Genomic DNA, 26143 nt, shown 5'->3' with positions numbered 1-26143 from the left:
GGCCACCGGTGTTATGATAGAGAGCATACAATTGGGCGGCGGTCGATTTGTTGATTTACATCTGTCTATGGGGGTTCGTACATGTCAAGATAAGTGTCCAGAGCTTCCCACAACCCTCTCGAGGACGCTTTCCAGGGTGAGGACTGTAGCGCGCTATTGTCTGCTCCTCTAAGATGCGTGACCCAATTGAGCCATCCATTGTAGCTGGTTTTATTTGCGTCCTTCCAGTTGTTTAGGACCATTTTCACAACCACGGTCAATAAGAGGTCCATTAAATCCTTGTCTTGCTCAGTTCTCAAATTCGAGCGCATGAATGCTGAGGTGAGGGTGGAGAACTCCATTGGTAGTTTGCATTTAAACACCACATTAATGAAATCAAAGGTTTTCCTCCAGAATCCCTTGAGTGTTGGGCAAATGAAGATAAGGTGTGCAAGGTCCCCCTTCTCTTTGTTACAGTTCTAGCAGAGTGATTCATCCCTGAGCCCTAGTGAGTGTAGTCTTGCTGGGGTCCAAAAAGCCTTGTGAAGCAGCCAAAATGTAGTTTGTGCCAGTACTGGGGTAATCTTATTACGCGAGGTCGAGGACCACATAGTAGCCCATTCCTGATCGTTGAGAGGTGTGTTCGATTATTTGGCCCAAAAGGCAATAGTTTTTTCGGATACGTTTGTTGGTTTTGGAACGTAACAGTGTGTAGAGCTGCATGACTTGGTGCCCTAGTTTATTAATGTTTGAGACACAACGGAAGATTGAGGGTTGGGAGGTATTTAGTTTCGTCTTTGATAAGGCCGCCCTTATTTTCAGAAACTTATAGAGTTCGATGTCTTTAAGGCTGTGTCTTGTTTAGAGGTCTGAGAAGGTAATGGGGTAGTCGCCGTTTTCGAGTTGGTGTGGATAGTAAATACCTTCCTTTATCCAAGGTAAGGCTTTTTCCCTTGTATTTAACCTTGCTATTAGCCTAAAGTGATTCTAGCTTAGACCCTTTGATGCTAATTTCCATGTTCGAGGCATATGAGCTGCAGATCGTACAATTAGCATTAGATCGCCACCTGGTGTTGGGCTCGGATGATTGCAGGTTGTTTTCTTCTTGGAGAAGTCTTTGTAGTCAAGATATAGGTGACTCCTCCCTTGGACAATACTGAGCATGGGCATCAGCTCCATCCTTAGATTGTTTTTTTCCGCCACTGGGTTCGGATGAAAGTTTCTCCGCTCCGGCTAGAAAAACTTTTCCAGCAAGTTCGAAGAGAAAAACTTCCACAAACTTAAAAAAACTACCTTCGACATCGAAGACAAGGCTTTTTGACGACATAACTTCCATTCCGGTCATCGAAGTGGGCCGTTAGCCCTATCAACGCCGTGCGGCCTACACCACATGGAAAGAACTCCGTTCAAGAAATAACCGAAATGCCAGGCAAAATTCCCGCTTACCGATCATCACGAGGTTTGCAACCTCTGTCTATCACCTGACCACAATGAGTCGACCTGCACAGCTTGTGCGTCCTTCCGATCGAAGAAGACCATCCGGGATCGGAGGGCCCGTCGACACGAAATAAGGAGATCAGCCCCAGCGCCGGACAATATCTTCGACGACGAGGTTCCGCTCGTTCCAGAAGAAGATGACTCGCCAGATCTCCAGATCATATTAGAGGCAGAGGACTCGGACGGCTCTATTCCATCACGTCAACCCGTGGTAACCTTTGGCCCTGCACCTCATACACTGCCCAAGTCAAAGGCGAAGGTCAGCACTCCGCCCAAAGGGTCCGGTCGAGACCAAGCGCTCCCTCTTAAAGCCCAGACTTCGAGCTCGGCTCCGAGGAAGACAACTACGCCTTCAGGTGCTTCGGCACGAGCAAACCACAGGTGCCGATCCCACCACTTCCAACGGCACCGAGGCCAAAAGACTCTTCGGCACCAAAACTAAAAGTCTCTTCGGCACGAAACCGAAAGACTCTTCGGCACCGAAACAATAAGACTCTTCGGCACCGAAACAGTAAGACTCTTCGGCACCGAAACAGTAAGACTCTTCGGCACCGAAACAGAAAGACTCTTCGGCACCGAAACAGAAAGACTCTTCGGCACCGAAACCAAAAGACCCTTTGGTACCAAAATCAAAAGAAGCTTCGGTTCCAAAGCCATCGACTTCTAAAGATAAAGATGGAAAGTCAGCTTCCACTCCGAAGACTGCCGTTCCGGTGACAACACCTGCAAGGCCGGATCCCGAGGTCCCGAAGCCCTCGGACACGCCTGTCAAACCGAAAGTAACACCTTCGGCACCAAGAACTTTGCCACAGGACACAGTAACACCTCCCAAGGCAAAACAACAAAAACAACCTCTGTCGGAACCGAAAAAATATACACCGAAGAGGGTTGTAGAGGAGGAAGAGGAAGAATTGTTTAGACCAGACCCTGAACGGAAGAAAATCTACATAAATCCAAAGACTGGACATGTGGGTGCTATACCTCTTAAGAAGAGACCAGCAGAAACGCCACCTACACAAGGACTGTGCAACTTCCCCTATGCACCCTCCCTCTGCTGTATCTCCTTCCTCTCCTATCCCTCCTTACATTTCACCTCAGATCTCTCCTGTAGCCTCTCCTGCATCCTTACATTCACCACAAACTGATGAGGAGTATGACCTAGGTGGTGGGGAGGATCCGAATACAGACCCAAATACATATCCTTTAGATGAGGATGTCTATACCTTTCCACCCTATAATGTGCCCGATATCCCGGATCCGCAGTTATACCCATCAAAGCCCTCTCCTCCAGAGGACAGCATTGGCTTTAATCACCTCTTTCCCAGGGCTGCTATCTACCACAATGTTACAATGCACTCTGATGACATTGAGGAGGATTTTCTGTTGGATACTGTTGAGCCATCACACAGATTTACTCACATTCTTCCCATGATCAAAGGAGTCATTAAGCACGCTCCAGAAATATTCAAAGATCCTGTGCGTGCTAGGGTACTGAATCCAAGGATAGAAAAGAAATATAGGCCTGTACCCCCTGACCCAACCTATATTAAGGGACATCCTCCATTAGACTCTTTAGTAGTGTCCAATGCAAGAAAAAGGGCGAATTCACAGACTTCTGGGGAAACGCCCCCACCTGACAAGGAATCCAAAGTTATTGATGCGTCCGGTAAAAGGATTGCTGAACAAGCTACAAACATATGGCGCAGTGCCAATACACAAGCCCTTCTCTCACGTTATGACAGGGCTCATTACGACCAATTAGAAACACTAATGCAGCACCTCCCAGATCAGTATAAGGATCAGGCAACTGAGCTTATCCTAGAAGGCAAATTAATATCCAATGCCTCAATAAAATGTGCACTGGATGTCGCAGATACAGCTGCTAGAGCTGTAAATAATAGCGTGATACTCAGGAGACATGCATGGCTGCGCATTTCCGGGTTCAAACAAGAGGTGCAAAGCACAATTTTGAACCAGCCCTTTAACCAGAACCAGTTATTCGGTCCAGAAGTAGACACTACACCGGAGAAAATGAAAAAAGACACGGACACGGCAAAGTCAATGGTAGCCCTGCAGTCCACACAAACCAGAGGTTCCTTTCGTTGCTCCTTTTATAGAGGAGGCTCCAAGCAGACCGGAGCAGACACAGCAACATCTTTCAAAACACAAACACAAACCTCCTCTAATAAGGGATATTTTAGAGGAGGATACAGGGGCAATAATAACAAGGGAAGAGGACGCTGTAACAACAACAATCGCTCCTCCTCCACAACTAAACAGTGACTTCCCTCTGCTCCCCCAACAGCATTTCACTCCTGTGGGGGGAGGGCAGATTAACACAGTTCATGCCTGTCTGGAACTCAATAACAACGGACAGGTGGGTGAGACAGATTATCCAATATGGCTACTGCCTAGAACTTACAGTAACCCCCCCCCCAAACATACCACTCAGGCAGCGTCCTATGTCTACAGATCACCTGACTCTGCTTCAACAAGAAGTCCTAGCACTTCTACAAAAAGATGCTATTCAACTAGTCCCATTAGAGAAACAGGGGACGGGGGTTTACTCGCTGTATTTTCTAATTCCCAAAAAGGATGGCACACAGAGCAATTCTCGACCTCAGGCCCCTCAACCATTACATACAATCAGATCATTTTTATATGATCACTCTGCAACAATTGCTTCCACTGCTGCAACAAGGCGATTTCCTTTCAACACTAGACTTAAAGGACGCCTACTTTCACATTCCAATACATCCTGCTCACAGGAAGTACCTACGGTTTGTAATACAAGGACAGCACTATCAGTTCAAAGTCCTTCCATTTGGTGTCACAACAGCTCCAAGAGTTTTCACGAAGTGCTTAGCAGTAGTAGCAGCACATCTCAGAAGACAACAAATATACGTCTTCCCTTACCTGGACGATTGGCTCATAAAAGCCAAATCATTCCACCAATGTGTACAACACACTCAGCTGACAATTCAACTGTTGCAAGACTTAGGGTTTACGATCAACTACACAAAGTCGCACCTAGAGCCTTCGCACGTGCATCAGTATCTAGGAGCTACCATAAACACATCTACAGCTCTAGCGTATCCCAGTCCAGCCAGGATACAGAGCATTCAAGCCCTAGTCTCAACTTTTCAACATCAGCAGTCTCTCCAAGCAAGAGTGTTCATGAGATTAATAGGCATGATGGCATCTTGCATCTTCATAGTGCCACATGCAAGCCTGCAAATGCGTCCATTACAAGAGTGTCTAGCACAACAGTGGAATCGGGCTCAAGGTCAGCTCACAGACCTGGTGTTGGTAGACAGCCGTACGCATCGCTCTCTGCAATGGTGGAACACCAAAAATTTGACAAGAGGACGGCCGTTCCTCGAGCCTGTTCCACAAATAGTGCTCACAACAGACGCATCCCTCACAGGGTGGGGAGCCCATCTCTTATTCCACACAACTCAAGGTCGATAAAACAACCAACAAAAGCTGTTGCATATCAACCATCTAGAGTTGCTAGCAATATTCTTAGCACTCAAAACCTTTCAACTTCAAGTACAGAACAAAGCTGTCTTAATCGGGACAGACAATATGACAGCAATGTACTATATACAAAAACTGGGGGAGACACACTCTCTGCAACTGTCCCAGCTTGCACAGAACATTTGGAGATGGGCTGTTCCTCAAGACATATATCTGTTAGCGAAACACCTTGCAGGAGTTCATAATCAGATAGCGGATCTGTTGAGTCGGCAGCCACAACAGATTCACGAATGGGAACTGCATCCACAAGTTCTTCAACCATTCTTCCAACAGTGGGGGCACCCACACATAGACCTGTTTGCCACCTACGAAAATGCAAAATGCCCAGCCTTCGCCGCCAGGTTCCCACACCCAAGGTCCGAGGGCTATGCAATATGGATGAACTGGTCAGGCAGATTTGCGTACGCTTTTCCGCCTCTCCCCCTCATTCCACTAGTGGTACGCAACCTCAAACAACAGTCTCTCAAGCTCATTCTAGTAGCTCCCACATGGGCACGCCAGCCGTGGTTCACCACGCTATTAGATCTCTCCCTGGTTCCACATCAAAAGTTACAGCTCACACCCTTGATGTTAACACAGAACCATGGAGAAATCAGACACCCAGACCCGAACCAACTGAATTTGGCGATCTGGCTCCTGAAGTCTTAGAGTTTGGTTATCTTAACCTACCACCAGACTGCATGAATATCATTAAAGAGGCGAGAAGACCCACTACTAGAGAGTGTTATGACCGCCAAATGGAAAAGATTTGCAATATATTGCAAACATAATCACATTGATACACTGGATGCTTCCATCCAAAATATCATTTGTTACCCGTTACATCTGCAAAGGTCTATTTTGGCATACTCGTCCATACGCCTACATCTTGCAGCAATTGCAGCCTATTTACAAAACAGACAACACTTGTCTCTTTTTAGGGTACCTGCAATCAAAGTATTTATGGAAGGATTAAAAAGAATAATCCCTCCCAGACTGCCACCTTCTCCTGTATGAAACCTAAATTTGGTCCTTACGAGACTGATGGGACCCCCTTTTGAGCCTCTGCATAAATGTGAACTGCAATTTCTAACATGGAAAACTGCTTTCCTGGTTACCATCACCTCTCTCAGAAGAGTAAGCGAAATACAACTGTTCACTATACAAGAATCATTTTTTCAAACACATAATAATAAAGTGGTTCTCAGGTCTAATCCGAAATTTCGTCCAAAGGTTATCACACCTTTTCATTTAAACCAATCTATAGAGTTACCTGTGTTTTTCCAAAACCCAGACACGGTAGCAGAAAGGGCTTTACACACGTTAGATGTTAAAAGAGCTGTGCTTCCTACATAGATAGAACTAAATCCTTTAGAAAGACAAAACAATTGTTTGTATCTTTCTCTCCTCCACACAAAGGCAACCCCATCTCTAAGGGTGGGATTGCCAGGTGGATTGTTAAGTGCATACAGATATGCTAGCAAAAAGCTAAACGCACACTAACAGTTCCTCCTAGAGCACACTCCACTCATAAGCTAGGAACCTCTATGGCTTTCTTAGGAAATAGTCTAACTAAGTCCATAAATCTATAGAAAACCTCTATAAATTATACACAAAGAATTATGTATAATGCACATTGTTGTTGTTAAATAATAAATAAAATGTTTTTGCATGTATATTTATATAGATGTGCAGTATTGAAATAGATGTGTAGCAAGCCTGAAGAAGGAGGTGGATCAACTTAATCCTCCGAAACGCGTCGCTGTCTTTTGCTCACAAATTACCAAATATATTGTTATCCTCTGCCTATGAATTATTGACTGTATTTGCACATTATCCTCTGGTATAGCTAAATGATGTTTCATTCTTGGGGAGGTTGCTATTAATTTCTTTGCATTTCTGTGATTTGTTTTTTTTATTTGTTTTTAATGTGTACATTGTTGTGCTATTTTTAGCAAAATATTTTTTATGTTTTTATATGACCAAGGCTAACAAAATGAAATAAATTCTTTCCTTTAAGGAAAATAATCCCTGTCTAGTTGTTGAGTTTCTGGTGTTGATGGTATTGACCCTACGTATGTCTTTGAGTGGTTTGGAACACTGAGGTATGATTGAATACATTGTATGAAAATATAATATCCCAAAGGGAATTTTTCTCAGACTTAAGTTTCTTAGGAAATATACCATTAGAGGACATATGCAAGGCAGCAGCATGGTCTACACCGCACACCTTCACTAAACACTATTGTGTTGATGTGCCAGCCAAGTAGCAAGCTGCAGTAGGCCAGGCTGTCCATAGAACATTATTTCAGACTACTGCAATGGATACAGGTGACCACCGCTAGGGGAGACACTGCTGTACAATCAATGCTAAGTGTATGATCTGCAGCTCATATGCCTCGAACGGAAAATGCTACTTACCAGTATGGATCTGTTCTTGGCATGTAGAGCTGCAGATTCGTACACGCCCTCCCGGACCTGTATCGATTCCAGTTCTCATCTTACTTAGATGCACATGCATGGACATCCTTTTTTCTTACTCTATCTTTACTAACTCCATCTTTTCCCATCATGGCGAAAAACAATCTAAGGATGGAGCCGATGACCATGCGCAGTATTGTCCAAGGGAGGAGTCACCTATATCGTGACTACAAAGACTTCTCCAAGAAGACAACAACCTGCAATCATCCGAGCCCAACACCAGGTGGCGATATAATGCTAAGTGTACAAATCTGCAACTCTACATGCCAAGAACAGATGCATACTGGTAAGTAGCATTTTCCTTTCCTGTCTACTTTTAGAAGCACTAGTTTTGTGTTTTTAAAGATAGGTTTGGATGAGTGTCGGTATATGTTAGCTGTTAGGAAGGCCAGTGGACACAGGTTGTTCAGGATGGCCTTCTCTACCTGGAGCCATACCGGTTTGTATTTGGTCGCCGGGGAGACCCAGTATGACCCCTGTCTTGCTAGGAAGGCAAGTTGGAACAATCTAAAGTCTGCTAGGTTTACCCCACCTTGGGATTTCTCCAATCTCAGTTTCTTCATGCTTATCCTCACCTTCTTTCCGCGCCACAGAAATTTAGTAGGTAGGATATTGACTTTCCGATGGAAGTAGTCTATGAGAAGGAGTGGGAGCATGCTTATCAGGTAGTTAATCGTTGGGGTGATCACTATTTTGATTGTCTCAAATCTACCCCACCACGTTTTGAATTTTGGGGACCAGGAGTCCAGAAGCTTCAAAATATTTTCGAATAGTGCCTTCTCATTGTAGTGTAGGGTGTTTATTAGGTCGATTCCGAAATATATGCCTAGGTATTTAATATGTCCCGTCTGCCAGGCCAGCCCCGAATTCCCTAGGATTTCTTTCATGCTGTGAATATTTAGTGTTTTACATTCGGATTTGTCTTTATTTAGTTTATACCCTGAAAGTTTTGAGTATTCAGCTATCGTGGACATTAAAGCTCCGATTGAGGATTTCGGTTGTTCTATTACAATCAGGATATCATCTGCGTAGGTGGCTAGTTTTACTTCGACTCCATTGATATCGACCCCTTTTATGCCAGTGTTCAGCTTGATGTCTTGGATGAGGGGTTCAAGGGCCAGTAGAAAGAGCAACAGCAGGCAACCCTGTCTCGTACCTTGCTGTAGGGTGAAGGGATCAGAGTGTGTGCCATTGACTGTGATACGGGCTGAACGGCCTCGATATAAGGCCATAGTCATTCTGATTAAAGTCTCCCCCAAATTGAAGGCCTGCATACAGCGCTCTAGGAAGGCCCAGGTGACTTTATCAAAGGCCTTCTCGGCGACTAATGCTATAGCTGCTGCCGGCTCTGGTTTAGCGGCTATTTGATCCATTACGTGGCAGAGGAGTCGAGTGTTGTCACTAGACATACGGTTGCGCAGGAAACCGACCTGTGAGTTGCTTATCAATTTGGGGAGGACCATGTTCAGTCTACATTCCAAGATCTTGGCCTAGATTTTACCGTCCACATTAATGAGGGATATGGGTCTCTCATTTTTAGGTAAAAAGTGGTCTTTACCTTCTTTTGGGATGATTGTTATATTTGCTTCAGTCATGGGTTATGGCACTTCCCCCTTATTTGCAGCCAGGTTATAGACCTGTTCCATAGTAGGTTTAAGCTGGGCTATAAAGGTCTTCTACAAATCGGCTGTGTACCCGTCTGGCCCCAGGGCTTTATTTGTTTTCAGTGATTTGACTGCCATTTCGATTTTGGCGCCGCTAATTTCCTGACATAGCATGACTTTGTCTTTGGTGCTTAGTTTCGGCAGCCTAATTCTGTCCAGGTATTTTGTTCAGTCCTCTTGGTTGAGGGTCTGGTCGTTTTTGGAGAGCTCTGAGTAGAACTCTTGGAATGTTTTGAGGATGTCTTTGTGTCATGTGTGAGTTTTATTATTTGAGTCTGTGATAGATGAGACTGCAAATTGGTTGGGTTTGTGTTTTAGGTAGGAAGCAAGAATCTTCCCATCTCTGTTGGTCTCGCATAGGCTGAGGGCATTTGCACTTGTTGAACCATAAGCCTGCTCTCTCGCTCAGGATTTTGTTATATTCATATTTCTTCGGTGTTAGCTTTGCTAGGAGTTTATTGTCCTTTGAGGTGTTTGCATGCTCTAGTTCTAATCTCTTGATCTCTTGCTCAAGTTGGTTTAATCTCAGGTTTGAATGTTTGTTCATCTTTGATTTGATTCCAATTATTGTGCCTCTGATCGTAGACTTTACTGCATCTTATAGTGTGTTGGTGCTAATCTCCGGGGAGTCATTATATCTTATGTAGTCAGTTATGGCGTCCTCTATCTTTTTTTATGTTCTCCGGGTCTGAAAGTTCTTCACTGTTAAAGCGCCACCTACGGGGGACGGCTTCGTTATGGCACCCGCTCAGTTTTAGACTAATGCACGAGTGGTCCGAAACTAATCTTGGCGCTATTTCGGAGTGTTCTATTAGGTGTGTGTGCGCTCCCTAGATAAGTATGTAGTCTATCCTGGTGTATGAGTTGTGTGGGTTAGAATAGAAAGTGTAGTCCCTAGTGTCTGGGTGTTGTAAGCATCTGAAAGAGATACGTTAGTGATAGATTCCTTACCTTAGAATATCCCCAGGCGTCAGACTGGATCCGGAATTTATTTGCGTAGCAATACCCCTGCGCGTTAGTAGGCGTCGTCCACGTCCGTCGTCGGCGTCGTAGGCGCCGGAATGACGTCGTCGGAGTACTTAGACGCCGCCCATTCGCGCTGACGTCAGTTCTTCTTTTTTCCGCGCCAGCTAGCGCAGACCCGGAGAAGCTCTACCCCTTAGTCTTTTTTGACTAAACTTTTTGATCTTTTTGATCATTTCTCTGCTCGAGTCTTCGACTCTAACTGTGCCGGTAGGGATGCCTGGGTTCAAACCCTGCTCGAAGTGCGACTGACTGATGTCGGTTACCGACCCCCATCGCCGGTGCCTGAAGTGTTTAGGCCTCGACGACCACACCCGCTCCAACTGCCGGGCCCTGACGTCTAAAGCTAGGCGTGAGCGGTCCCGCAAGCGACTCGAGCTCCGGCAGTCGGCCCGCGCCGTTCCAGGTCCCGGTCCCACAGGAGGTCGAGGGTCCGGTCGCGGGGTCGGAGTCATCGCAGCTCCGGGAGTGGACATCGGTCGTCAGGATCCAAGTCCTCCGGTAAGAGGCATGAGAGGTCGGAGAGACCTCATCGTTCCTCAGACCCACCCCGACGCTCGCACGATGCGGCCGGGGGTTCGGGTGACCCCACCCACGCGGCTCCGATGGAGTCGCAAGCGTCGCTGCCTGCCCCACACCTTCGGGTCCCTGGGCACGGCACGTCGCTGGAGGAGATCGAGCGGTACCTCATGGCCATGAGGTCCCTCCCTCCTCAGTCGGGTTCCGTGGCGCCTCCGGTCCTGGCTGGAGGCCTTAGCGGGTCGGGTGATTCGGCCCGACGCCGTCGGGTGCCTCGGCCCGACGCCGCCGGCGACTTCGGTCCCAGCGCCGCAGGACCTCACCGGATCCGCTTCCGGATCCGGGTCGTCGCCGGTCGACCTCACAGGCGCCGGCCCCGCGGGTGTCGCCCCCGGCGCCCGCTGCGGTCGCCGTCCCCAATCTTCCCCTCGGTCCGACTCTGGCGCCGGAACGGCGCCGCTGGGCCCCGCTTCCGACGGCCTTTGGAGATTTTTATTTCCATGAGGAGGGCCCCGTCTGTTGCACCTGTTTTACAGGAGACGGGTGACTAGGGTGACTGACTGGGAGGGGTCTGAGGACCCTCTGGCACTGGAGTGCCAGTCTCAGGAGGACTGGACATATGAGCTTGGGGAGGCCAGTGGTATTGACACTTCGCCAGACACTGGATTTGTCTCCCCTCCCACCGTGGCTACGGAGGAGGGGGCTGCTTATAGTGTAGTGTTGACGAGGGCGGCCAAGGCCTTAAACCTTGAGCTCCCCGTCGCGCCCGTGAGGACTAACCTCCTCACTGAGGTACTCAAACCGCAGGCAAGCTCCAGTGAGCCTCTACTGCCGTTCAATGAGGCCTTGTGTGACGTTCTTGTGGGCACTTGGTCCAAGCCCGCCACAGGTCCGCCTGTGGATAGGAACGTGGCCAGACGCTACCGCCCGGCCCCGGGCGACCCTTGCTTTTTGTCCACCCATCCTTCCCTCGAGAGCCTGGTTATCCAGGCCTCTACTTCCCAGACCGCATTCCCGACGGCTCCGCCCGATCGGGAATCCAAGAGAGATGAACAATTCGGGAAGAAAGTGTTCTCGTCCCTGAGTTTTGGGCTCTGTCTGTCAATACCGCATGTCTCTTGGGCCACTGTGCTGCCACAATGTCCGGAGGAGGTCCAGGCTAAACTCGCCCAAGCCCATGTGGAGGGCCGAGATGCAGCACGATATTCCATCCGGTGTGGGCTGGATACCACGGACTCACTGGGCAGGGCGATGGCAACGACAGTGGCGGTTCGACGCCACGCCTGGTTGAGGTCCGCCAAATTTTTCGGCCGATGTCCAGGCCACACTTCTGGACATGCAGTTTGATGGCCGTCGCCTCTTTGGCGACAAGGCAGACCATGCACTTGACCGTTTTAAGGACTCCAGGGCTACGGCCAAGTCCTTGGGCCTCTCGGCAACACGCCAGCAATCGGGTGCCTTTCACTCCTTTCGTGGCCACGGAAGGGGCGCCCCCACACGTGCTGCCAGCCACGCACCGCAGAATGTTCAACAGCGCGGTGGCGGCCGTGGAAACCGCCATGGCGGCAGTCGGGGACAACGGCGAGGCCAGTCCCCACCTTCCTCCGCAGCACCTGCCTCAAAACCTTCCGAGTTTTCAGGCCCATGTGACGCCAGTGGGGGGCAGGGTTCGCCATCACCTCTCCCACTGGCGCACTGTCACATCGGACAGGTGGGTGCTGCAGATCGTCCGAAGGGGCTACTCCCTCCCCTTCGAGGCGACCCCTCCAGTCATGCCACCGCAATTCCACCGTGTGTCGGGGATCACTTGCAACTTCTGCAAGAGGAAGTCACGGCCCTCTTGACCAAGGGGGCCATTGAGCGCGTTTCTGGGCCAGAAGTAGGGTGTGGTTGTTACTCCCACTACTTTCTGGTACCCAAGAAGGGCAAAGGGGGCCTACGCCCTATCTTGGACCTACGGAACGTCAACGGCTTCCTCTGGAAGGAGAAGTTCAAGATGCTGACTTTGGCTCAGGTCTTAGCTGCCCCTGGACCCTGGAGACTGGCTGGTAGCGTTGGACTTGCAGGACGCTTATTTTCACATCCCCGTCCTGCCGGCCCACCGGTGTTACCTGCGGTTCACGGTAGGCCACGAGCACTTTCAGTTTACCGTGCTCCCCTTCGGCCTTACCAGCGCCCCACTGGTGTTCACGAAGTTGATGGCGGTGGTCGCAGCTCATCTGCGCAGGTTAGGGGTGTCAGTCTTCCCCTACCTCGACGACTGGTTGTTGAAGGCGGGCTCGCCCCAGACAGTCGTCAGCCACCTCCAGACTACGGCCGACCTCCTGCACTTGCTGGGGCTCTCCATCAACGTGCTGAAGTCTCACCTGTGTCCCTCTCAGAAGCTCCTCTTCATCGGAGCGGTTCTATACTCGGCGCAGTTTCGGGTTTATCCTCCTGAACAGCGGGTTCGGGATATTCAGGCTCTGATTCCGATCTTTCAGCCTTTATCCTGAGTCTTGGTCAGGTTGACGCTGCGACTTCTGGGGCTAATGGCCTCCTGCATCCTTCTGGTGCATCACGCCCGGTGGCGGATGCGGGCTCTTCAGTGGGACCTGAAATTTCAGTGGGCCCAGCATCAGGGCAACTTGTCCGATCATGTCTTGATCTCGGAGGGCACTGCAAGACAGTTGCAGTGGTGGCTCACGGACCGCGATTGGGTCAGTGGCAGTTCCCTCTCCCTACCCCACCCGGAGCACGTGGTTGAGCCGGACGCGTCCCTCCAGGGCTGGGGAGGCCACATGGGAGAGGCGGAGATCAGAGACCTCTGGTCTCCGGCGGAGTCCCGGCTCCATATCAACCTTTTGGAGCTGCGGGCGATCCGATTAGCACTGAAGGCATCCTCCCCTCTGTCCAGGGGAGTGTAGTGCAGGTGTTCACGGACAACAACACAGCCATGTGGTACTGCAACAAACAGGGCGGGGTGGGGTCATGGACCCTATGCCAGGAGGCTCTCCGCCTCTGGCAGTGGCTGGAACATCAGGGCGTGACCCTGGTGGTTCAACACCTGGCAGGTTCTCTGATTGCCAGGGCGGACGAACTCAGCAGTCGGTGCATGATGGATCACGAATGGCGTCTGAACTCGGACGTGGCACAAGGCATCTTTCAGTAATGGGGAGAGCCTTGGTTAGATCTATTCGCCACAGAAGAGAACGCGGAATGTCATCAGTTCTGCGCGTTGGAATTTCCAAGGCGGCACTCGCTCGGAGACGCTTTTCGTCGCGAGTGGAGTTGCGGTCTATTGTACGCCTTTCCGCCTATACCACTTCTGCCCAGAGTACTGAAGATCAGTCGCGACCGGGCCCAGGTTATTCTTGTGGCTCCGGACTGGGCACGAAGATACTGGTATCCCGAGCTACTCAGCATGTCTGTCAATCCCCCGATTCGTCTTCCTCTTCTGTCGCAGCAGCAGGGGACGGTTCTGCACCCGAACCCGTCCAGTCTCCAACTACAAGCTTGGAGATTGAGCAGCGGCAGTTGAGGCCATTTGACTTGCCTCCCGAAGTCTGTGATGTCATTCTGGCAGCCAGGCGTCCCTCCACAAATTCGGCATACACCTGCAGGTGGAACAGATTTGCGGCATGGTGCACAGCAAAGGCTGTGGACCCACTCTCTGCACCCCTTTCTGAGGTTCTCCTCTTTCTTCTTTCTCTGGGCACTATCAAAGGGTACCTTTCTGCCCTTTCCGCCTTCTTACGGCTACCTGATCAGCCTTCCTTGTTCAAGTCCCCCATTGTAAATAGGTTTTTGAAGGGCATCACACACATGTTCCCTCCTTTTCCCTTCGTGATGCCCCAGTGGGAGTTAAATCTTGTACTTACTTACCTAATGTGTGCTCCCTTTGAGCCGCTCCATAACTGTCCTCTCCGTCTTCTTACTTTGAAGACTGCTTTCCTCTTGCCCATCACCTCTGCCAGGAGAGTGAGTGAGGTCCAGGCTCTTTCTTCTACACCCCCTTTCCTCTCTGTCCATTTGGACAATGGTGTGTCTTGGACGAGAACCTCTTTCCTGCCCAAGGTTGTCACGGCCTTCCACATCGGGCAGTCTATTGCCTTGCCCACCTTCTTTCCGCCTCCGCATCCTTCGAAAGAGGAAGCGAGGCTCCACCGTCTGGACCCAAAACGTGTGCTCTCTTATTATCTGGATCGCACACGCCTGTTCCATGTGGATGACCAACTCTGTTGGTTACGTGGGCGCGAAGAAGGGAAAGGCGGTGCACAAGCGGACCATCTCGCGGTGGATCATCGTGTGTATCCAGGCATGTTACTTCTTGGCCAAAAAGGAGCCCCTGTTGGATTGCAGGCTCATTCTACTCGGGCCAGGGCAACTACAACTGCCCTGGGCCGAGGAGTGCCCTTGCAGGACATTTGCCAGGCAGCTACGTGGGCCTCGCTGCAAACGTTTGCAAGACACTACTGCCTGGACAGCCAAGTCCGGAGGGATGGCTTCTTTGGCCGTTCCGTCCTCCAGGACTTTCTGGTGTGATTATTGGTTCGCAGACTCACCACTGGGGCTGGTATTGCTGGGGTAGCTATTCTAAGGTAAGGAATGTATCACTAACGTGTCTCTTTGAGATGCACAAGTTATTACTTGAGTAACAATATATCTGTAAGAGACATTAGTTAGTGATAGATTCCTTACCGACTCACCCATCCTCCCCGTTCTGCGAACTGATATCTAGGGTTAAGGTCATCCCCCTTCAGGGCCCTAGTTTCATGGCACCAGTGTTGGTTCTATCATGGCTCTGCGTATCTGGCACGGAAAAGCTGTGTTTCAGAACTGACTTCAGCGTGCATGGGCGGCGTCTAAGTACTCCGACGACGTCATTCCGGCGCTATCGACGACGGACGCGGAGCCGCGGACGACGCCTACTGACGCGCCGGGGTATTGCTACGCAAAACAATTCTGGATCCAGTCTGACGCCTGAGGATATTCTAAATTAAGGAATCTATCACTAACTAATGTCTCTTACAGATATATCGTTACACAAGTAGTAACTTGTGCGCCATGCATCTTTCAGGTTAAACTTGGTGCAGATGTTTCGGAGTGTAGCGTGCGCGTTAGTGGGGTGGTATTGACAGGAGGATTGCCTGTCTGTTATGTGGTCCATTGGGATGTTGAAGTCCCCTGCCACAACCATGAGTTTGTTTTGGGGGAATCTGCCTAGCGTGCGTGACACCTCCTCCCAGAAGGGAGGGTCGTCTGCATTGGGGCTGTATATGTTTGCTACGTGGAACCGTTCTTCTCCCCTACTCAGATGTTTTATTAGAAGTCGACCATCTTTGTCGTGGGAGTGGGAGTCTATTGTTATGTTTGATCTTTTAGATATAAGTGTCAGTACCCCTTCTTCTTTTTGTTGGTTGGGGAGCAAGCCAACTCCGCGATCCAATTGCCTCTGACTAGTTTGGCATTGTGCAACCTACCTCAAAGGGCCAATTGTTAAGAACTTTGTGTCCCACTGGAGACACAGCATTGTATCCTTTTGAACTACCAGTCTGTTCCACAGCCCCCTACATGAATATATGCACCATAGATTAAATTGTTTACATAAGAGTATGCATGCCAATTACCCAACATAATTTCTCCGGGAGGCGGAACGGCGATCCTGTCGTCGCAGCTCCGACATACAAGTAGTTCCAGGGGAGGGAGTGGAGGGGGTAGAGACCTGCACTAGGGTCTCCCAGTTTTCTGTGTTCTGTATTTTCTACAATTCCCACTATTGTCTTTGTTTCACACCTTTGTTTCCCTGACACACTGTATATGTCAAAACCTGAGGGCGAGCGCCGGAGGAAGGACACCCAACCTAATACAACTGAGTAAGATCATCAAGAGAAACACAGGGGGGACAACATACACCTGAGTGTTGGGTATATTGATCCGCCACATCACAATGCAACAGATGTCTCTTAACAATAACAACACACTCACTCTGACTACGGACTTCAAAAAAGTCTTACTCAATGTCAAAGGTCTGAAACACCCTATTAAACGCAGGAAAATAATAGACTATCTAGCTAAAACAATAGGTGACATAGTACTCATACAGGATACAAATGATTTGTGCGATAAGTGTTACCGATAGGAGTCTTTACTTAAAATGTGTGCTCCTTTCCCAGTAATATGATCTGATGTCATATTCTGAATATATTTCTCGATATTCTCTGTAGTTGGAACCTTTCCCATTTCGGTTATCTTCTCTGTTTGGATTACATCACTGACTGTTTTAAAGTTGATAAAGGTTTCCTGAAGTTCTCTTGGAATTCTTATGTTAATTTTGATTCACGTATGTGAAAATATGCTTGTGTATATTTGGTAATCAAAAGGCTCCCAACAAGTACAACTATATTTCTCTCCATGGAGAATGATTTTACCAATCGTCCGGGTGATCCTGGTCCAATGCAACACTCAATCACAATCAATCACAGCATTTGCATAGCGCGCTACTCACCTGGAGAGTCTCAAGGCGCTTGGGGGAGGGGGGTCCGCTACTGCTCGAATAGCCAGGTCTTGAGTTGCTTCCTGAAGGAGAGGTGGTCTTGGGTCAGGCGGAGGTGGATGGGGAGGGAGTTCCACACTATGGCAGCCAGGTAGGAGAAGGATCTTCCTCCCGTTGTGGCTCTTCGGATGCGGGGAACGGCGGCGAGGGTGTGGCTGGTCGATCGTAGCTGGCAGGTGGGAGTGTAGAAGGTCAGGCGGTCGTTGAGGTATCTGGGGCCTTGGTTGTGGCGAGCTTTGTGTGCGTGTTTGAGGAGTCGGAACGTGATTCTCTTGCTGATGGGGAGCCAGTGCAGGTCTCCCAGGTGTCCGGAGATGTGGCTGTGTCGGGGATGTCCAGGATGAGTCCTGCTAAGGAGTTATGAATGCGCTGGAGTCTTTTCTGAAATTTGGCTGTGGTGCAGACTAATTTTCCCAGGCCCTTGACAGGAGAAAATCTCCCGAAGACTTTGAAGTTAAGAATGGGGCAAGAAAAAGTTGTTGGATACCTGCAACCCAACAGTTTGTGGGTGTGCACAAATTTTTCCAGAGAATCATCATCCTGAAACACCCACACTATGCCTATCTGAGCGCAGATTTGCAGGTTTAAGAAGAGTGTTCCCAGGTTTACATTTAACAGCTGATTAAGGGTTGAGCAAGTGGCCCATTAGAAAATTGACACTCATTTGGCCTCTGGTTTTTCCTCTAAAGGGTTGGGGAATTGTTGAATATGGTAATAAAGCTTAGGTCACCAGGAAAGCCTAAGATGCTGGGCCTTGCCCAGGACACCTCAAACCCTTCCTGGGCCACAAAGTGTGTCTAGGAAGGGCTTGAAGTGCTTCAGACAATCTGATTGGCAGTAGCGACCAATTAGATTATCATGACCACAGGAACAAATCTGACAAGGTGTCTGAAGCATGTTGTAGCCTGGATGGCTGTTTTTGGATCAATAATAGTTGGCCCATGCATTTAGGAAAATTTGATTAGCATGAAACTAAATTGCGTTACTATTCAGCTTTTTGGTCCATAAAGGCCACAAGGTATTGGGTAAGGGAAGGGAGATGCAAAGTCAAAGTCAAAAAGTCAAAGTCAAAAGTCAAAAAGTTTTTTATTTGTTTCGGTACTCAACTGAGGACCACAAATATAACATAAAACAATTTATAAAGAGAAGGTTCATCACAAATTAATATAATGTTAAAAAGGATTTTAAAAATTTATAAAAATGATAACATACAAGTTCATTAGGAGGTTGTTTGCACACTGATAGTAGTTCATTTACCGATGAAATTCTGCATTTTCGGTATATGGGATCAAGATATCTTGCCCGTGCTATTACTACGTTAGAGCTAGAGCATGCAAATAATAGGTGCTCAATGTTCTGGTCACCCCCTTGACAAAGAGTACATAAAGGGGATCCACCGGGTGACCATCTTGATGTAAAGGTTAACACAGGTAGAATGCCTAATCGCAGCATTGTAATCACCCTCCTTGCACCATGTGTGAGGGAAAACCCTATATATGGCTGTACATGCTTGTACTCCAATGATTCTACGAAGAGTTTGTAAGTAGATAATTTGTTACAGTGTGCAAAGTCAAGTTCAAAACTCAGTTTAGGGGTAAAACATTTTAAGAAAAGTTTCAATTGCGAGGCTGACCAGGTGAGCAAAATGTCCCGACTGATTTTGGCCATTTGGAATACAGCAGTCATATTCCCGAAAAATGTTTGCTTTGAAGCATCTAGTTCGAAAGTCTCAATTTTAAGCAGGGATCTTAGTGTTCCTTCTTTTGCGTGGAGGAGATTATAGGCCCACCTGATAACATTAGCAACCGCTGTAGCATAGGAACTTGTGATTGAAAATTCTAATCGTAGAGCTTGGACCGGAGTGGAATCTGAGACCTTCATGATTTTTTTCAGTATTTTTCCTTCTTTTTGGTCCATATAAGCCCACTGTTTTATAGGGATATGCTCCGTAGCGTAGGATAAAACAGGGGGGATCTTTACTCTGTATATTTTTAACAGTGAAGAAAAATGCCTGTTCCCTGTAGCAGAATAGAGTCTAGAGAGGGCCCCGGCATGTAGTTCAGATTTCCTTTTTAAGTTGTTTATCTGTTTTGTATTTTTTAGATTCTTTGAGAGGATCCTTCCAAGATAGGTGTATTCGTCAACCTCTTCTACTTTTCTTCCACCGAGCCTCCAACAGTATTTAGCACTTTGTTTCCTACCTGAAAAGGCGACAACTTTTGTTTTCATTAAATTTGGAATTAGGAAATTATCCTTTGAATATTTATGCAAAATATCTAGAAGCTTTTGTAATCCAAAAGGAGTGAGATCCAACATCACAATGTCGTCAGCGTATAGCAACACATGTATACTTTGTGTAGCGACTTTTGGAGGCAGACTTGAACCTTGTTGTAGATGATATGGCAGGTCACTGAGGTATAATGAGAATAGTATCGGAGCTAGAAGGCACCCTTGTTTGAGTCCATTAGCCGTTTTAATTGTTTTCGTCAGACCTTTTTCCCCCCCATTTGCACTTGACACCAAGTGTTGGTATGAAGATTAACTATAATCTGCCGCAATTGTTCCGGTATACCTAGTCTCCTTAGTTTGATCCATAATGTTGGTCTGTCGACGCGATCAAAAGCGGTAGAATAGTCTATAAATGCTGCATATACAGACTGAGATTTCCGTACTACGTATTTGTCGAGAATGGTCTGGAGAATTGAAATATTATCAGTGACGGAATGGTTAGGTCTAAAACCTACTTGAAACATGGGTATTAGACCCAGCGAGAAAGCCCAGTCTTTCAATCGATCCAATACCTCTGCGGCAAAAATTTTCCCTGTAGCATCCATCAATGCTATTTGGCGGTAGTTGCCTGCTATGTTTTTATTCCCCTTTTTAGGAATAGGGATGATGATGCTCCCCTGCCATGACTTTGGTATTTGCCTGGTTTTAAAGATATGATTAAAGAGGGGTGATAGCATCTGACTCCACTCCTTGGGGTCTGCTTGCAAGACCTTGATGGGTATTTGGTCAGGGCCAGAGGCACCGGTGCTTCTTGCTTTTCGAATATGCATTGCTTTAGAGATTGCCGAGGTTTTTGTAATCGGTGAATTATTCTTTACCATGGTGTTATCAGTGACCTTTTCATTAGAATTGGTTGAATTTGCCTTATATAGATCAGTCAAGTAAATTTCCCAATCATGGGGTGGGACCGGAATGGCTTGAAGTTTCTTTTTTGTTCCAGTTATTTTAGCGATTAGGGACCAATATTTACGCTGATTGTATTTTTTTGCGGCTATTTGGATATCAACCCAATTACGGTCTTGCAATGTTCTTTTATAACTGTGTTTCTCTCTTCTTAATTGATTTTTTAGTTTATTGATTTCTGTCTGGATTGAAGGGGAAAAATTCAAGAATTGAGCTCGTATGAGTTTATTGAGCATTTTCGCGGTAGTTGAATTCCAGCTTTTGTTTTTGTTGTTCTTCTTGTTATTTACTGATGAGACCTGTTGTAACTTGTGTAGAAGAGCACATTTAAGTTTGTTGATTATGTATTCGAAATTTGTTATTGGATCATCAGAATATGTTTTCGTTAGAAGTTGAGTGTGTGTAATCAATGCAGATATATTGTCCAAGGTTGATGAGTTCCAAAAAATGCGCCTCTGGTCAGCTTTTACCAGAATTGTACTTTTATAGGATATGATCTGGCTTGTAGGGGAAGGGTTGGCCAGCCAATGAGTGGATAGGTGTATAAGTGCGTGATCACTCTCATCGATGAAGTTGGAATGCAAATACGTAACTGTCTCCAGTAATTCCATACCGCAAATGATGTAGTCAATAATTGAAAAGGTTCCATTTCCACGTCTGGTATATGATGCCGGTGAATCTCCATCCACAGGGAGATGCTGATCTATCAGGATGTAAGTGAAATACAGAATGATTCCTGCCATACCAAATGCCAATTTCACATCTCACTAAATTAATCAGCCTATGCTTAGTCTTGATATTCAATATGGGGAGACAAATTAATGACCTGCTGCAGAAAAGGTTTTGAAGTGACAAAGGCAATTAATGTGCTTCTGTACTGTCAAACCTGATTCTAAGCACAGTGTTGTGGAGATGCCTGACACACAAGTAAACCTCCCACTTGCAATTTGTTGCGCCGATGATGATAAAACATACATATTTTGTACTGACTTGACTTTTAGTCTGCAACAGAGATGCTTGACCCTTAAGTTCATTTGAGAAGCATAGCTCACCATTCTCTGTTCGCAAACATTTATATAAACTGCCTGACTGGCAATTATGCCACATGCTGCATGATTCTTCTTTACAATTAATTAATGCCATATGATTTTGCCTAATGTGTATATTTGTTTCTGTAGCTCAAGAAAAGAAAAGTATTAGTAAAGGTGAAACGTTTGTACCCAGCTCACAGTCCAAGCTTTCTCGAGTAAGCAGCGGATTTGGTCTTTCCAAGTTAACTGGAGCAAGAAGAAACCGGAAGGAAAGCGGCCTTAACAAACACAACCTGTCCTTGCAGGTAGACAAAGCAACGTAATTGTCACTATTACATCATGTTCTGGAGTGTTCACTAGATCCTGGAGAGTGTTATCATGGCTTGCATGGCAGAAGGGTGCCAGATTTTGTGAGTGGACCCCAATGTGAGGATGTGCATTGATTGGAACTCAAAACTGGTCGCTTCATTATTGTACTATTAGGGCTGATTAAGAAGTGTGAAAAGTTGATTTGTAGAAACAGTTGAACAGGCGCAAATAACGTATACCTCATTTTGTGTCATAGGGTGCAGCCTCATTGTAATGTTCTAAGGTCCATTTTATAGCTCCTATGCAAGTAGAGAATACAGAACTGAATGTAATAAGAGCCTGTGACAGGTTTAAAAATATAAATGTTGCGTGAACAGGTACATGCACTATGCAAGGCATGAATCAATCAGAATCAGAAAAGTGTTTAATTCGATTTTAACAATAAATAAAATCATAAAATCTACATAGATATATATACATAATTTCATAATAGATAAATAGTACTCAACCATAAAAAACAATAAAAAAAGTATTAAATTGGTACATTTTCAGAGTAAAGCATTTACATGTTAGCAGATATATCAATCAAATTCATTAATCAGTTATCATTAGTTTCCGCTTCCTCAAGATACTCTTTTAAAAAAACAGTCATAACCAAAATACATTTCTCATTGTCTAATGGTCTACATTGTCGCCAATAACCCTGTCTCAAATATTGTTTGATCCATCTTCTGCGTTCAATATCATAGTATTTACAAAATAAAATCAAGGTGAAGGTGGATTGTAAAGACAAGTTATCACATGGGCAAAGTTCCAGATTTCTCGACCAGTCATTTTTTAATGGAAAGGTTACCAGGCGATGGAATAATTCGAATCTAAACCTAGTCAGTATAAAACGATCAACTCCAACAGTGCAAATAGATAGATAAGGTTGGATCAACTGGCAGGTCGGAGTCATTTGGTGGTGGATTACTGTAATTTTTGTACATTCACCTGCACATCTTAGCATTTCAAAGTGGTTCATACATATTCCTTTTAATTCTTTTCTGGATAGCCCACTATTTGATTCAGGGTTATTGTACAATTCTGGTCTTTGCAAATCAGTAAGGGTCTTCTTTACATACGCTATCCATGGGATATGTTTTGCATTATCGAGGGCCATAGCCTCCTTTATAATTTACCGGTTAAGACCCAAGGCTTCTTCAGTCCATACTTTATGCCAGAGTAGGATAGGTTGTAGTTTTATTAGGTCAGAAATATGTTCCATACCTAATTCTACATGGCAGTTAAATACTGACGTACCCTGTGGAAGCGATGACAAGTATCTTAAAAAGCCATTTTCGTCAATTTGAATAGATGGCGCATTCTGGATACCCCAAATACCGGCCCCTTAAAGGGCAATACTCCTACATTTAGCCATGTATATTTTTAGGAGAATTTCAGGTGGTCTTTTACCCAGTTGTTTGGAGAAATTCATTAAGGCCGCTATAGAATGTTTAAATAACAAAGTCCTATTTTTAATGGCCGCCACCCACGAGCCCGAACCTTCAAGTAACACCCCCAGGTAGAACGTTTTCGTGCATTCAATGGAAAGGCCATTCGCCTGGATTGCCTTGCATTTAGCCCGTCCTTTCCCGCACATCATCATGAATGATTTTTTGGCATTCATTTTTAGCCCCCTTATTGCCATAAACTCATTATATTTCGCAAGTGCCTTTTGGGCGCCTATCCTGGTTCGGGCCATGAGTACTGCGTAATCCGCATAGAGAAGTGAGACAACCTGCTTCGTACCATATCTAGGAGAATCTGTTATGCTGGCCTTCAATTCCCCCTCCAAACGATTTGTATAAATGGAGAATAGGAAGGGGGACCAGCACACAGCCCTGTCTTACCCCCTTCTCTATGCGGAAGTGCCCAGTACATTCTCCCTTTGTCCCGTGTCTCACCCTGGCAGTCGCACCAGAGTACAGCTGGCGAAGGAATTGCACTATAGCAGGTTCCACCCCGATTTCTTCCAGGGTTTGCCACAACTTCGCGTGGTCCACACAGTCAAACGCGGCTGTGAGATCAACAAAGATGGCGTACAAACACTCTCTCTTTGCTCTGGCGTATTTGCCCTGTATTATCACAAAATGAAGGACCTACTCCACCGTGTCCATCCCCTCCCTGAAGCCATACTGGACGGGGCTCAAGATGTTGTTATCCCTTGTCCATATTTGTAATTTATTTAGAACCACCCTGCCTGCTATCTTCATGAGGGAGTCCAGGAGGGAGATTGGCCTATAATTCGCTGGACTCTCTCTGTCCCCCTTTTTATAGATCGGTATTATTACCGATTCGGACCAGGTTTTGATAAATCCTTTTGCACAACACGCCAATAAGACACTTGTGCAAATTGGGGCCCAAAGCTCGGTGGTCAATTTGAAGATGTCATTAGGGATACCGTCTGGGCCCAGAGCCTTACCGCCTTTACTCTTGTTTATTGCCAGCAGGACTTCGTCATGTTCAATTTCTAGGCCTATCGGTATGTATTCCCTTGTTGATACTCCCAGCTCAGTTATCTCATGGGTAAGGTCCGAATTTCCCCCCTCCTTTTTATATACATTTGAAAAGAAATCAATCCATGTATTCTCATCTATGGCGACCTTCTTTCTGGCAATATCTTCTTTTAAAAAGTAGGGCGCCTTGAGTGCTTGCCAGAACAATTTTGGATTTCTACATTCGGAAGCTTTTAACAAGTTTTGCCATGCCGATTCCTTAATTTCCCTTTTTCGTCTGGTCCTGGCTTGATTATATGCCCTTCTACAGGTTCTTATTAATTGGTGATCCCTTGGTTTAATACTGAGTGCGACTTTAAGCTTGGTATAGGCCTTTGTACAATGGGTATCAAACAATGGTATTAGATTTAAGTGAGGGAATCTCGTATAGCCCCGGTGATAAGACCAAAGGCATCCAAAATGTCCTCATGTGTGGAACCCTCATCTAGACAGACCTGTATATGTGGCATTGCCTTAGAAATAATCTCTTCATTTGTTTTCACGGGATCTAATGTGCTCCATTTCAATGCACAGCGATTTTGACGTACCAATATTATATCTTGCGCCGACGCCAAAGACTCAATTGTGGTGTATTTGCTGCTATCTGGTAGAAATAAATGCAAGCTAATTGGCAAATGATCACTATGGCCATTTAGGTGAATCTCAAAATTCCCCACCCAGTTAAGAGTATTTATTAGGGACTAATATGTAGTCAATAACCGACTGCAGACCCCTTGATATGAAGGTCGGACTAAATTTGACCACATATTTGCGAACCCAAGATCAAAGGTGGCCATAATATCATTTAATCTTTCCCCTCTATCTGTGTGTACAAAGTGGTTTATACCGCTGTTTTCTTCCCTCTCATTTTCTCGTGAACTGCATGCTTGTGAATAACATATATTTATATTAAAATCCCCTCCCCACAACTACATCTCTTCTGTTAGCTGCATTTAGGTGGGTTAATTCTTCCATTAAGTTGTTCATTACCTCTCCGAAGTTACCTTTATTAATGTTGTTATAGAAGTTTACCACCAGCAAAACTAGACCTGATGATAGATGGATACCATTTGGTAATAGGAAGAGTACTTCATCATTTTTATCCCCCGCACCCTCAGCATATTGGAAACATATACACAAATACCCCCTTTGTGTCTACCATGTGTCTACCGCACCGTCGGGATGTGAAAGGGCTTAAAGCCATCCACATGTATTTCACTTATAAGCCATGTTTCCTGGATACAGAGGACATCGAAATCCTGTATGAACTCCACCCATACAATATTAGAGACCTTGTTCCCCAGACCACAAATGTTCCAATAAACTACCCTTATTAGGCCTCGTGATGCCGCTGGTTGGATTAATGAGGGGCTAACCTTTGCGTTAGATGACGTTGATACTTTCCTTATAGCAACAGCTGCTTCACTTGCTATGTTCCTTACAGCTTTATCATCCACTATTTTGGAAATTACTTGTACACTATTCAGACGTGTCAGATCAGCACTTATTAATTCCACATTCTGATACATTTTCAGCCGGGGAATATGATGTAAACAGCACTAATTCTGGTACATTTTGGGCTTCTATTAAGCCTAGCTGATCCCCTCCAATGGTTTTTACTCTTTGGCCCACACTCTGATAGCTGAGAAAGTCATTATTTTCCATATGCCTACTATAGCCTACCCTTTTATCACACAGTCAGTCGCAGTCATTTAAAGTAGAGAGAGCTGCGAATCTATTTTGGCCTGAGATCGTAGTGAACCCCAGTCTACTCCAGTTCGGCTCCCCTAATGGCCCAACCCAAGGTCTATCCACTCTGTTGGGGACTCTCCTCACTTGCTGCCATATGTTCCAAGT

General features: G+C 46.3%; 1 protein-coding gene across 4 annotated transcripts in view; it reads left to right on the top strand.

Moving 5' to 3' along the window:
* Nucleotides 1-26143, top strand: part of WDFY3 (WD repeat and FYVE domain containing 3) — a 2050643-nt gene that overhangs the window by 1309782 nt on the left and 714718 nt on the right. For all 4 annotated transcript variants that reach the window (XM_086961876.1, XM_086961875.1, XM_086961873.1 and 1 more), the window contains one exon: nt 21588-21745. In XM_086961876.1, the coding sequence (XP_086818002.1) occupies nt 21588-21745 (158 nt within the window). The remainder of the gene's footprint in view (nt 1-21587; nt 21746-26143) is intronic.

The sequence above is a fragment of the Lissotriton vulgaris genome, chromosome 3_1 (genome assembly GCF_964263255.1).
Source record: "Lissotriton vulgaris chromosome 3_1, aLisVul1.2, whole genome shotgun sequence".
NCBI lineage: Eukaryota > Metazoa > Chordata > Amphibia > Caudata > Salamandridae > Lissotriton > Lissotriton vulgaris.
Note: the sequence above shows the minus strand (reverse complement) of the source record. Positions and strands in the feature narration are given on the sequence as shown.